The 14,353-nt window shown below is 43.4% G+C and overlaps 1 protein-coding gene across 2 annotated transcripts in view; it reads right to left on the bottom strand.

Moving 5' to 3' along the window:
• Nucleotides 1-436, bottom strand: part of TMEM165 (transmembrane protein 165) — a 35,922-nt gene extending 35,486 nt beyond the window's left edge. For both annotated transcript variants that reach the window (XM_066385635.1, XM_066385634.1), the window contains exon 1: nucleotides 93-436. In XM_066385635.1, coding sequence (XP_066241732.1) covers nucleotides 93-296 — 204 coding nt within the window. In that variant the 5' untranslated portion in view covers nucleotides 297-436. The remainder of the gene's footprint in view (nucleotides 1-92) is intronic.
• Between the last annotated feature and the right edge of the window lie 13,917 nt (nucleotides 437-14,353).

Here is a 14,353-nt window from a genome sequence, read left to right as displayed (position 1 = left end):
GGCTCCCCTCCCCCGCCGGCCCCCGGGGGCCGAGGGCGGCGCCCTGGCAGCCGCGAGCCTGGTACCCGGCCCGCCCCGGCCTGCCGGCTCACCTCGGCCCGGACCGGCTCGGGGCCCTGCGCGGCCACGGGCTGCGGCTGCAGCTGCTGAGCAGGCGCCGGCGGTTCCTTGTTCCGGTGGCTCAGGTCTTCGTCGGGGACGGCCCGGACCCCGGCCGGGGCCCACAGCAGCGGAAGCAGCAGGAGCAGAAGCAGCCGGGGCGCAGATGCGCGGCCGCTCCCCCGGGCCGCCGCCATCGCGCCCACCGAGACGGCCGGCGCGGGAGGAAGTGTGGGCGGCGGGAAGCCTCCGTCCCAAGGCGCCGCCCCTCAGGCCTCGCCGCCGCTCAGGGAGGACTCGGCACCATGCGGGAGGTGCAAGTGGCGGGCGTGAGGCTTCGGACAGGCCGGCATCCGCGGCGGGGCGGCCGCCTGGGCTCTCCCAGCTCCCGCGATGGCCACGCCACTCCGCCAACCGCCTCCCTGCGCCCCAGCCCCGATTCCCCCGGACCCCGCCTCTGCCCCTGACGGCCTCCCATTGGCCCGGCGTCCGCCTCGGCGTCGTGACGTCCTCGGGCAGGTTGAGGTGCGGCTCGCGCTCTCTTCCCATTGGACCGGGCGCTCCCGGCAGGTACCGTGGCCACTTTACCTTCTTGTCCTTGCATCCTTCTCGCGCCCCACGTCGGATAGTCTTTCTCAGTCTCTGCCCTTCTTCCCAGCACACTGCACGGCTCCTCTCTTTGGCTCCTTCCTGAATTTTCTGCTCTAACATCCAGGCCGACCTTTCCTTTCTCTTAACCCTTCCCAGATGTCAAATTAGTTCCAGCGCCCTGGTTACGTGGCAGTTGCTGCCGGAACCACCACACCTAGCCCAGTGCCACACTCCGTCAGCAATTCTGTGTCCGAGGATCTACTGAGAACAAGGGTCTTAGAGGGACGAGATGCGATTATGTAAAACAAACCTCTGAGATAGGGCCTCGGAAGTAACAGACGAAAAATTTAAAGCCTTGTTTTAGACCAGGGGTCCCCAAACTATGGCGCGTGGGCCGCATGTGGCTTCCTGAGGCCATTTATCCGGCCCCCGCCGCACTTCCAGAAGGGGGCACCTCTTTCATTGGTGGTCAGTGAGAGGAGCATAGTTCCCATTGAAATACTGGTCAGGGCCCTGGCCGGTTGGCTCAGCGGTAGAGCGTCGGCCTAGCGTGTGGAGGACCCGGGTTCGATTCCCGGCCAGGGCACACAGGAGAAGCGCCCATTTGCTTCTCCACCCCTCCGCCGCGCTTTCCTCTCTGTCTCTCTCTTCCCCTCCCGCAGCCAAGGCTCCATTGGAGCAAAGATGGCCCGGGCGCTGGGGATGGCTCTGTGGCCTCCTCCTCAGGCGCTAGAGTGGCTCTGGTCGCAACATGGCGACGCCCAGGATGGGCAGAGCATCGCCCCCTGGTGGGCAGAGCGTCGCCCCTGGTGGGCGTGCCGGGTGGATCCCGGTCGGGCGCATGCGGGAGTCTGTCTGACTGTCTCTCCCTGTTTCCAGCTTCAGAAAAATGAAAAAAAAAAAAAAAAAAAATGAAAAAAAAAAAAAAAAAAAAAAGAAATACTGGTCAGTTTGTTGATTTAAATTTACTTGTTCTTTATTTTAAATGTTGTATTTGTTCCCGTTTTGTTTTTTTACTTTAAAATAAGATCTGTGCAGTGTGCATAGGGATTTGTTCATAGTTTTTTTTATAGTCCGGCCCTCCCAACGGTCTGAGGGACAGTGAACTGGCCCCCTGTGTAAAAAGTTTGGGGACCCCTATTTTAGACACTGTTTGCCAACAATCACTCCCCCTGCCCCACACGGCCAGAAACATCGAACATTGGCCTTGTCCTGGAACGCCTTTCCGTTTTGGATGTTTTGTGTTGCACCTATTTTAAACTGGCCTCTTAAAATGTTTGGCTTTTGAAATTGAGTGTTTAGAATTTTTGAAGAATGGAGATTAAGGTGGACAAGAGTAGAAAACAGGAAACATGGTTGGTTGGGATGGAGAGTGTTTTTACATTTTATATTTTAAATAGTTGAGCTATGTAGTTATCAAAACTTTGACTAGCCCCCTCGCTCCTCTAAGGGAGGGTTCAGTCTCTTCCAGCCCTGCTCCAGCCACCTATGACCTAACCGTGCCCAGAAAGCTGGGGTTTGCCACTGAAGGCTGAAGGGGCCCAGGGCCGTCGGCCCCATCTACCACACTGTGGACGAGCCTAGGGTATTTCTTCCAAGAAGCAGGTAAACTGATCTCATTTGCTCAAGGGCCACTTAACTATGTCTTGCCTGAATAGTCAGGTTTTTTATTCTTCCCTCGAAGATCTCTGTTGTGAGTGGTGATAGTCCTATTTTCTGCTGCTTTGCTTAATATATAGTGTTTCCTTTATCCCTCCTACCTCAATGCCCCACTCATATTTCAGGCTGGGACCTACTCCTAATTTAGAGCTCTCTTTCCCCCTTTTGCCAACTTCTATTATGAATCTACCTTTGCCACCCAGCTTAGTGTATCCCAAGGTTCTCTTTACCAAGCCACAGTTGCAGAGCTCCAGGGAAAAGCAACCTGGTCTCATCTCTCCAGGCAGAGAAGAACAGAAGCCCCATCTCCACACATGCTGCAGATGGCTTTTCCAGTCTACCTGAATCATTACCAGCTAGAAGCAGCGGTCATTGGGACTTGGACATGAGCTGCAAAGTATAGAATTGTGACAACAATTCCAGTGCCATGTGGACTTTTCCTGGATGTGGACTTTTCCTGGACTCCTGCTCCTTGGGACAGCTCCTAACAGACTGAACTAGGGTTGGGTTCCATTTATCAGGGATTTGGCATGGTGTTGGGGCCAACTTGGACTTGGTGAACTTGTTAAGGACACTACTCTTTTATGGATTCTTGCTGTATTGGCCAAGAGTTTGCTTAAAGGCTTTAATCACTGTAAAAAAAAATAGAGGACTGGATAAAGAAGATGTGGCACATATACACCATGGTATACTTACTATTCAGCCATAAGAAATGATGACATCGGATCACTTACAACAAAATGGTGGGATCTTGATAACATTATACGGAGTGAAATAAGTAAATCAGAAAAAAAACAAGAACTGCAGGATTCCACACATTGGTGAAACATAAAAACGAGACTAAGAGACATGGACAAGAGTGTGGTGGTTACGGGGGGGCAGGAGGAGGGAAGAAGGGAGAGGGGGAGGGGGAGGAGGGGCACAAAGAAAACTAGATAGTAGGTGACGGAGGACAATCTGACTTTGGGTGATGGATATGCAATATAATTGAATGACAAGATAACATGGACATGTTTCCTTTGAATATATGTTCCCTGATTTATTGATGTCACCCCATTAAAATTAATAAAAATTTATTTATTAAAAAAAAACTTTGACTAGGATAGTGCTAACCATGTGCCAGGCATGCTTCTAAATACTTTATATACATTAAACTGGTACTTTCTGACGAGCTGAGGAAGGTTATCACTAAATACTGGAACAAGAAATAGATCCACCAAAACTGTGGCAAAGTAGACAGGGTACTTTGAGTTCACTGAAGACCCATGTTATGTCATGGGCTAGTAAAGCTTTGGCCAATGCTGTTCTTCCTGTCGGCAATTAACTTCCTCCATTCTATCACTATAAACTACTCAGACTTCCAGTACCTGTTTAGGCCTTACCTCTCAGAAGTCTTCCCCCAATACCTCTTACAGATTTCATCATTCCTTGCTTTCTGCTATGTAACTTACACACGCATGCTTGTGTAATTGTGGAAATACCAGGATACCTCTCCCACAGTTTAACGTACAACTGTTGTGCCTCCCAGTTCAACTCTAGAGGGGAAATTTTGGAGCCCTCACAGACCAGTAATAGAAAGCCTAAAGTCCAGACTGTCTTCCCTCCAACTCCCTCTCTGTAACTCTAAGTCCTTGCGGTCTCATCTGCTGAGGTGACTGAGAATTTAGCCAGGAGCACTTCCTGTTAGAGAGCTCTGGGGTGTGGGAGGCCCACTCTAGAAAATATGCCAAGCACCTTCCAGGAATCAGGGACACACGGCCAGTTTTGCTGCCTTTACCCTTCTGTGTCAGCCATGAGAGGGATCTACTAGACTCTCAGGTACCTCTTAAGCACAACAAATCTTGTATGCATAAAGGAGAAGGAGTTGGAGGAAGGATACTGGGAATTCTGGGTCTGCTCTTACTGGTTTGTGAGAGCGCCAACATTTGCACTCTAGAGATGAACTGGGAGGCACAACAGTTGTACCTCCACTTTCTGGTTCCACGAGGAGGGCTGCTTTCTGGCCTTTCTCAGAGCCTTACCCAGTTCTCCTCTGCTGATGTAAAGCAAAGCTGAGCACACTGAGTAACAGCATACTGGGCTTGGCTCTTCCTCTTTCTCCTCTTAGGGGGTGCAGCCCGGAGGGAAAAAGTCTCTGCTGCTCTCCCTGGAGGCTGCCTGCTCCCAGCCCAGTGCTGCCCGCAACTGAGTGGGACAGCCCTTAGTTCTGTCAGCCGTATTAGTTCAGCACCCCAAGCCACTAGACCTGAGGCTGCTCCTTCCAACCTAGCTGGCCTTCTTTAGATGGATGGCCAGGCAGGTCTCTTCAGGAGATGATATTTATTCTAAGTGATCAGAAGAAGACCTGGAAAAGGAGTGTTCTAAGAAGAGAAACAGCAAGTACAAAGGTCCTGACGTGAACACAAGCTTGGTTGGGCCTGTTCTTCCAACTTTTCTGAAGGAGAGAAGAGGCAAGCTATTTCCTGAGCTTTCTTTGAGACCTTTCCCTGCATCCCCCCAGTCATCGAAAAGTGGATTAAAGCTTTTAACTTCACACAGTCCACAGAAGGAAGGCTAGAGAAGCCACAGCAGGGAGTGATGAGAGAGGGGGAAGCAAAAACCAGAAACCTCATACTGACTCAACTGAAGATACTCATAATTAAAGAGAAGGCACTTGGCAAATTACAATGTAAGTTAATGACCAATAGCAGTTTGCGACTTGCATGACCTCCTCAACTCTAAAGCACTTCTGCTATGTGCAGCGAAGCATACCGCTACCCCTGGGCACATTAAAACCCTTCCAGAAGGGGAGCTGGCCCCTTGGATGGGACCTCTGCTGGTCCAGGGGAAAGGGCGAGCTGCTCTTTCAGGCTCGTTCTTGGACTTTTCTAAGTTTCTACAGTGGGCAGAAAATTTGAAAAGAAATGCTAAATGCAAGCTCCAAGCGTTCTCAGTTGTCCAACTACCTGTTTACTGTTCCCTCTGGATGTTCACAGGCTTTTCAAACAGAGCCTGGGCAAAACAGATCTGATTTCCCCCGAAGACCTGCTCCTTCCTCAGGCTTCCCATCTTAGTTAATGAAACCAGCATCTCCCTGTAGGATTCCTCTTATCTTCTCCTACCCACAAATTCTGTTGGCTCAGCTTTAGAAATAGACCCTGAATCTGCTCGCCTCTCTCTATCTCTACTGCTACCACCCTATCCAAGCTAGGTGTCATTTCTTACCCGGACTATTCACATAGGCTCCTAAGTGCTCTCCCTGCTTCCCCTCTTGTCAATCTATGATCTAACCAACAGCCAGGGGGAGCCTTCAAAATTAAAATAAATCACTCTGTTCTCCTGCTTAACATTATCTAATGGCTTCTAAATGCCCTTAGAATAAAGTCCAAAGTTCCTACCTCTGAACTAAAGTTCTGTGTAATCTAAGAAGATGTGTGACTTCATCTCTTGCTTTTCTCTGCCTCATGTGCCAGGCCCAGCCACACTTGTGTTCACGTAAAGACCTTTGCACTTGCTGTTTCTCTTCTTAGAACACTCCTTTTCCAGGTCTTCTTCTGATCATTTAGGGTAAATATCACCTCCTCAGGAGACCTGCCTGCTCATCCATCTAAAGAAGGCCCCTCCCCTCACCTTGTCACTCTCTCTCTCTCTCACCTTTTTTTAATGTTGTTTTTTAAAGCTTTTTTCATAACACTTCTCACTGTCTGAAATTATCTTGATTATGTAATTGTTTACCTGTTATATTTATCATCAGTATCCTTTAGCTGAAATGTAAGCTCTACCAGGGCAGAAATATTATCTGTTTTGCTTTACTGTATTCCCAAGTTCTAAAATAGTGTTTGGCCATGGAAAATACTCAGATACAAATGAATCACTCATTTAATGAAATTTTGAGAATGAAAAAATGACAAAGACAAATCTGGACATAGAGATGATCTGGTTCAAAAACAAGGGTTTCTGATCTTGTCTTACCTTCCCCTTTAAAGGTCAGCTTAATTCCACACGTGTACCTTCCTCCCAAAAGGCCTGAGCAGCTCAGGAGGGTTTCTATGACTTCTCTGTCATTAGCCTGATTCTGAGAGACAGAGTTCATCCTACTTCCTGTTCACATCCTAGTGGCCTTGAGTTCATTCATAGCCAAACACAAGAATCGTTCTTTAACTCACCAAGAATCCTTCAACTTAGAATATCTCTTCTCCCCAAATGATTGCTGACAGCAACCGAGACTCCAGCCTCCACTCTCTAAGCGCCTCTCCCAGATTTAGGGAACTCCTCTCAGGCCATTCTCTTCACTATCAAATCAGTGCAGGAAGTCTGAGGATGGGATTCAGGGCAGAGAGCTGGCTGGAGATTGGCAGAGGGTGATGCTCTTTCACTAAAGTAAGGCTTAAATTAAGACAGTATTGGAGCATATTTATTGGATATCCACTATTACACAGCTGTTTATCCACAATAAAGTCATTATTTAATTAAAATGTTACAGCAACCTCATGAGATTTTGTAAATGAATGAAGCTCAGACAGGTCCACAGTTGCATTGTCATTAATAATGCCAGAGCTAGGGTTCTAATCCATGTCTACAAAGTTCCATGTGCTCTTTTTTCCCTAACATTTTCCCATTAACATAAATAAGATAAATTGGAGAAATCACTTTGTTTTTGAAGTGAACAAGTATATTACATAGTCAGAACAATTATGGAAGCACAAATAAAGTGAGAACAAAAACCAAAATACAAATTTTCAAGAAAATCTAGCGAGAACTATCAAATGTTGAAAACTAATTTAAAAGGCTAGAACTCTACAAATCAACTGTAATGTCACCAAAATATTAATCTTGAAATTTTTCCATGGTGGAATAAGTGCTTTTTTCTCACAGGTGGTATGGAAATTCTTGGACAGAGGTTTCTTAAAAGGGAACAAAGTTTGTAACAACAATAAAGTACTTTGATTAAAAAAAATAAAGTAAATCCTGAGAATTAGTAAGAAATTGAGTCAAAATTGTATGGACTGGAGGAATATTAATTCATTAGAATAGATGAAGGTCCTTAAAATGAGTGAAGTTGCAACCATGCAATGGTTGAGCCTCTGATTTCCTCCTCCCATGTGTTGGGAGTAGAGCGTTCCCACCGTGAACAGTCTGGACACTGGGACCTTCCCTTCCTCCACAGGCAGGCCCCGTAGGACTGTGACTGGTGTGGTCTCTAAAAGGTAGAGGAACAGCCCTGCTTCCATCAGCAACATCTTTCTGTGTGGACTACACCAATTTGGCAATCCTCTTACTGAAAATGATGCAAAGAGATTTTTTTCATCCTGTCCCAGTCCCCCCAAAAGTAGCTAGAGAAATAGCCTAAGGGGACAAAATAACTCTGTGCAAGGACCTATCACCTTGTAGAAGTAAAACCCCAACTTTCAAGTCAGGGATGGGAAGCTCAAATGCCTCTAGGAATTTAAATGAAAAGAACCTGGTTGGGGTCTCCAGCCCTGTCTAAGGCAAGCAAGCATCCATTATCCTGCCCTAAGCAATGAACACAATGGGGAGCATGACCCCAAGTTTACCAGCTATCCCAATGTGTCAAGGAAGAAACAAGAGATCTAAATTTTTATGTGATATTTTCTAATTTTAAAATTAGGGTTACATTTTACTAAATGTAATCGTAATCCAAAACAACCACTAGCATAAAATTCAATAAGATGTTTTTCTTTCAAGAGAGGCATATCAGAACAAATCCAGCTGCTCCGCGGTGGTCAGGGATCCAGGTTCCTTCCAGCTTTCTGTTCTGTCATTCTTAGGGTGTGGCCTTTATCGTCAGGACCCAGTATGGCTGCTAGAGCTCAAATGGCCTGTTCCAGGCAGGACTGGCTGAAAAAAGATGGGGGACACAGGGTATGTGTGTTAAGGAAGCTGCCACAAAAAAACATCTGTTTATATCATATTGGCTAGAACCTAGCTGCATGGCCATAGCTAACTAGAAGGGAAGTTGGGAAATGTTGCATTTCCCAACTTCCTTTCCAGTTATATATATCTCATATATATATGATACACATATATCATATATATGTGTGTGTGGATATATACATATGTACATATATAAGTATGTATGTGTATATACACATACTAGAAAGCCCAGTGGTCATACGAAATGACCGCTGTTCTAGATATTATAAATTGTAATTAAAATGATTTGTGCAAAGGTGTCTGCTAATTCAAACTGAATTACCCAGGGCAGGCGGCGAGGACGCCCCTTTGCTTAGTGCCCCATGGGGTTTCCCCCTTCTACTTGCTTAATTGCTTAAAGTAGAGTGCAATGAAAGAAACCACTGGCGGTACATTTCTTAAGAGCCAACGCTAGCTCAATAAATAAAGGTGACTTAAATAATAAAATGTTAATTCACATGTCAAAGATCTCTTTGTACACAACATTTCTTGTGTAGATCTTTCCATCATTTTATATGCAGTAGCAAATGGGTTAATGTCTTGAAATAATTCCCCCATTTCATTAAGTAAGGTCTCAGAAACTCTTTTATTCCATTCTAAACATGCCGAACTGGCTTCTGAGGGATCAAGTATATATAATTGAGCAAACTTTCTTTTCCCATCAGAAGGATGCAGACTTCCAGTTTGATGGTAAACTTGACCATGAAGTCGAAAGCAATAAAGTCCTGGTCCAGGCAAGTCAATTGGTTTGTTTCCCATGGACGTAAAAGCAAACGAAATATTAATGGATCGAATGCTATCTATGTACTGTTTGCTATTTGGATGCTCATTAGTCAATAATTTATTCAAGAGTGGTGGATAATTCTCAATTAGTGGAACTACAATGTTTCCGTACTTGCAACATTGAGAAAATCCTTTCTTGCCACGGTCAAATCGATTAGTTTCTAACTTGAAGTTTAAGGACTGACAGTGTTCACATTTAATATTCATGTCACCAGAGGAATGCTCAAAAATTAAAGTTTCTCCTTTTGAAACTGTTTTAATCCTTTTTGCATTTCGGTCAGCATTACTCTGTCGTTTTTTTTGCATTTCTCTCCTGCCTTTGTTCAAGGGACTCATTTTGTCGAGACAGGCTTTTTTGTCTTGCATCTGAGGCAAGCCTTGTTTCTCTATGCTCATCAGTCTCATTTTGCCGAGAAAGATGCATTTGCTCTGCGACTGAAGCAAGCCTTGTCTTTCTCTGCTCAGTGGTTTCTTTTTGTCAAGAAAGCCGTTTTTGTGCAGCTTTAGCTCCTTTTCTCTCCTCTTCAGTGCTGTATTTTCTAGGAGGCATTCTTAAAAGAAATTACGTTAAGACATAGTTTTTATGTAAAACAGATGATTGCCAATGCAAACAAATATTCACCTTCCCCCTGACACGCTCAATTTGCGTTCAGCCTTAAATTGTTTCAAAAGCAGATGATTGCCAATGCAAACAAATGTTCACCTTCCCCCTGACCCGCTCAATTTGCGTTCAGCCATGGCAACTTCACCCCATTGGCTAGTACAGTTATGCAAGCAACCAATAAGCTATCGACGACAAACAGACACTTAAGCTGCATATAATAAAGATATAGAGGGAGTTATTTTAAGGAATTGGCTCATGTGATTGTTGGGGCTGGCAAGTCTATTTCAGGGCAGGTCAGCAGGCTAGAAACTCAGGTGATATTTTTATATTACAGTCCTGGGGTAGACTTCTCAAGGAAATCTCAGATTTTGCTCTCAAGTCCTTCAACATCTTAGATGAGGACCAACAAAATTATTGAGTGTAGTCTTTTTTAGTTAAAGTAAATTGATTGTACATGTTCATTGTACATACAAATATCTTCACAGCAGCATCTAGAATAGTATTTGAACAATAGTATTGAGCATCATAAGTTATTCAAGTTGACATACATAGTTAACCATCACAGTCAGCATTTCAAAATTTTATAAAACTTTACAAGCAAAAGACACCTACCTGAGTTAGGTTTGGCCTGCAGTCTGCCAGTTTGCAATCCTTTGTCTGCATGCTGGAGCAAGGAGCCTGGTCCTTTGCAGGCGCGCACGTGCTTGCTTGCGTGCGTGCGTGCGTGCGTGCGTGTGTGACATGCCATTGAGTCAGCTCTGACTCCTGGCTTCCCTCTGAAGGAGTGATGTCTGTCCACAGTGTCCTGTCCTCAACAGCCCTACCCAGCTCCTGGAAGATTACTTTTAGGGAGTCGATCCATCTCATAGTCAATGTTCCTCTTTTCCTGCTGTCTTCTATTTTTCCCAGCATTGTTGTCCTTTTCAAAGAACCCTGCCTTCTCTTCATGTGCCCAAAGTAGGACAGTTTCACTTTTGTCCCTTCTACCTCCAGCGATGTTTCAGCTTAAAATTAGTCATTCTGAAGGTCTGGATATCCATGGAGCTCTCTTCCAACACCATATTTCAAATAAATCAATTTGTTTCCTATCGGCCTTTTTCACTGTCTAACTTTCGCATCCATACATAGTAATTTACAGACCCACAATCTAAAAATACCCTCACCATACACCCTCCATACAACTGGAATCACACCTGCATGGTACCAAGAGGCCTGCAGCAAACTGCCAAAGTCCCACCCTTTCTGCGATATTTTACCTACATAAATAGCTTGTCTCATTTTTTTATTTTTTAAATGTAACCACTGTGTTGATGGGATGCTATCAAACAACAGACTTTCCTCTTTGACCCCGTTCTAAGTCATTACGTTATTTTTCACTTTACAACCCGAAGTTCTGCGGTGATAGACAATGATTTGACTTTGGGCAATAGGCACACCAACACAATGAACAGTTCAAATGCTATAGAGATATTTACCGGAATCCTGTGTTCCTGTGGACCAATGTCACCCCATTAAATTTAATTTCTAAATAACCATAATAAAGAGAACACCAAACTCTGGTGCTAGGTAGTGATACAGAGTCACAGGAGGGAAGGCTGAGTGGGAAGGAAGGTAGGGAGCTGGAGCTAACAGGTGCCCCTGGCTCTCAGCCTCTGATCACCAGTCTCCTCCGTTCCGCCCAAACAGAGCAATGCCTTTCCACTCTCTCCTCATTCAGTTCCTTTCACTTGCTTTTCTCTTTCAAAGTTAACTTAGGTACAGTCGGCCTAGAAAACAAAGGCATGCCACAAAATATGTCACTGATTTATAAGAGGGTTTTATATATTATGAATATCTTCTCATCTATTCTCATATGTATCGCAGATATTTTTCCTAAGTTTTCAAGCATTGTTTATGATGTCTCTCACAGTAATGCTGTACATGCTTGTGGCTTTTCTCCATCTACTTAACAGTATTAGAATTAGAAATCTGGCTAAAATGGGTCCATTTCAAGCCCTGACACAAAATTATATTACTTAGAAATCTATAGTTTCATTAAAAGACAAGAAGATAGAGCTAAAATTGTTTTTGCATAATATGCATCTTCTTTATGTTTAATTCCTGCAATATATTGGTTTTATATAACAATCATACAAAAATAAAAATATATGATTAAATTTTTTTTTAATTTAGGTTTTAGAGAGAAAGGAAGGGAGAAGGAGAAAGAAAGAGAGAAACATCGATTTGTTGTTCCACGTATTTATACATTCATTGGTTGATTCTTGTATGTGCCCTCACAAGGGATTGGACCCTCAACCTTTACATAAGAGGATGCACTCTAACCATCTGAGCGACCGTATTTCCCCATGTATAAGACGCACCTTTTTTGGAAAAATTTGGGATCTAAAAACTGGGTGTGTCTTATACAGTGGTTGTAGTTGTTTTCTACTTGCATTTCCTGCTTTTTCGCGCTTGTTTTTGCACTCATTGTTAAAGACAGTGATTTGTCATCAGACACAGATGAGGACAAGCTAATGGATAGGAGTTTTGACAGTGATGAGGACTTGTATGAATTTTATGATGAATAAAACTTGAGTTCAATAACTTTATGTAATACATTTTTTTTCAAAATTTGGGTCCCAAAATTAAGGTATGTCTTATACATGGGAGCGTCTTATACACGGGGAAATACAGTATCTGTCCAGGGCTAAAAATAAAAACAATTATAATTAAGTGAATTCTTTTTAGCTTTGTGGGAAGAAAATCTGGTTTAAGTGCTTTCCCTTAATGTTTCATTTTCAAATGTAAGTCATCTCTATTGTGATTTTAAAGTTTATTAGAGGCCCTGGCCATTTGGCTCAGTGGTAGAGCATTGGCCAAGTGTGTGGATGTCTCAGGTTTGATTCCCAGTCAGGGCACACAGGAGAAGCAACCATCTGCTTCTCTACCCCTCCTCCTCTCCCTTCTCTCTCTATATACCTCTGTTCCCCTTCTGCAGCCATGGCTCAGTTGGAGCAAGTTGGCCCTGGGCACTGAAGATGGCTCCATGGCCTAACTCAGGTGCTAAAATAGCTTGGTTGCCAAGCAACAGAGCAACAGCTCCAGATGGGCAGTCCATTGCCTGATAGGGGGCTTGCCAGGTGGATCCCAGTTGGGGCACGTGCAGGAGTCTATCTCTCTGCCTCTCTGCTTGTCACTTAAGAAAAAAAGTTTATCGAAAGTTGTTAGTTCTGAAGGAATTTAGAAGGGAGTCCACAGTGTAGTGCTGTTTCTTTGGAAAAATAGCTCTCCTTACTTGAAAATCACAGAATGCTGATAGAAGGACAATCTGACATGCTTACTGCTGATAACATACCTGAGTCTGATCCTCATTCGATTTGATGTTAAAGTCATGCTTTGGATGGCAAAAAACCATAGTTTTAATGAGGCATTGTCTCAAACTGCTTTTATTTTTGTATAACATCCATATTGAATCAAATATAAACAGATTTTTCCTTATGCCAAATTCTGCACTCTAGTCCATATTATTACATGGTTTTAACAAGATTAAATGCCAACTAACTGATAGAAGTGTATGGAACACATCAAGAACATGCATTTTCTTGCATCCTTGCTCTTTTCTACACTTAAGTATTCATAACCATGAACTGTCTTCCATAATAGCTAATGATAACAATTTGTCATACTCTTGCCTTGGCCAGGTTAGCAGTGATTTTCAATTGCCTATCTGCAATTGTATAATTCTCATACATCTCTTTCACGGACCTGCACAAAATTTCTGGTTGACCAGTGGTTGAAAACTACTGAGTTAGAGTGTCACCCCAATATGCCAAGGATGTGGGTTTGATCCCATCAGGGCACATACAAAAATCAACCAATGAATGCATAAATAAGTGGAACAACAAACCGATGTCTCTCTCTCTCAAAAATCAATACATAAAAATTTTATTTTATTTTTTGTCATACTCTTACCCATGGTCAGGGCTGGCTATATAATTTTCTGGGCCCGGTACAAAATGAAAATGTGGAATCCCTGTTCAAAAAGCAGGAAAATAAAGTACAGTTAAAGGTACTAATGTAATATGAGTAATAGTGATATGTTCTTAACTCAATTAACTTAAAAATTGCAAAAATAATAGTTTTGGTATCAATTCTATGTAATCCAATAAATGGTAATAGTTTATTAATGTGATATCTTGATTATGAAAATTTCCTGGCTTACTGGTCTGAAAGTTCATCAAGATTTGTAGCTGTCATTTCATTTTCATTTTCTCTTTCTTTCTTTCTTTCTTTCTTTCTTTCTTTCTTTCTTTCTTTCTTTCTTTCTTTCTTTCTTTTTTAGAGAGGAGAGATAGAGAGAGAGAAAGGGAGGGGAAAGGAGCAGGAAACATCAACTCGTAGTAGTTGCTTCTCATATATGCCTTGCAAGTCCAGGGTTTCGAACCAGCAACCTCAGCATTCCAGGTCAAGGCTTTATCCACCACAGGTCAGGCTATTTTCATTTTCAACAAATAAATTCATTTCATGCAGTTTATTTTTCAATAGATATGACTTAAAACTATATCAGTCACTCTTGGCAAATGTACAGTCACAGATAAATTTTGATCATTTCCATTTTGAAAATGATCTTTCTGCTGATGCAATTGTTAAGAATATTTATAGGTGGTGACACTATAAATTTCTAATAAATTATTTTGAACTATAAACTATAGTACTTACAGAGTA

Source organism: Saccopteryx leptura, chromosome 5, assembly GCF_036850995.1.
Source record: "Saccopteryx leptura isolate mSacLep1 chromosome 5, mSacLep1_pri_phased_curated, whole genome shotgun sequence".
Taxonomy (NCBI): Eukaryota; Metazoa; Chordata; class Mammalia; order Chiroptera; family Emballonuridae; genus Saccopteryx; species Saccopteryx leptura.
Note: the sequence above shows the minus strand (reverse complement) of the source record. Positions and strands in the feature narration are given on the sequence as shown.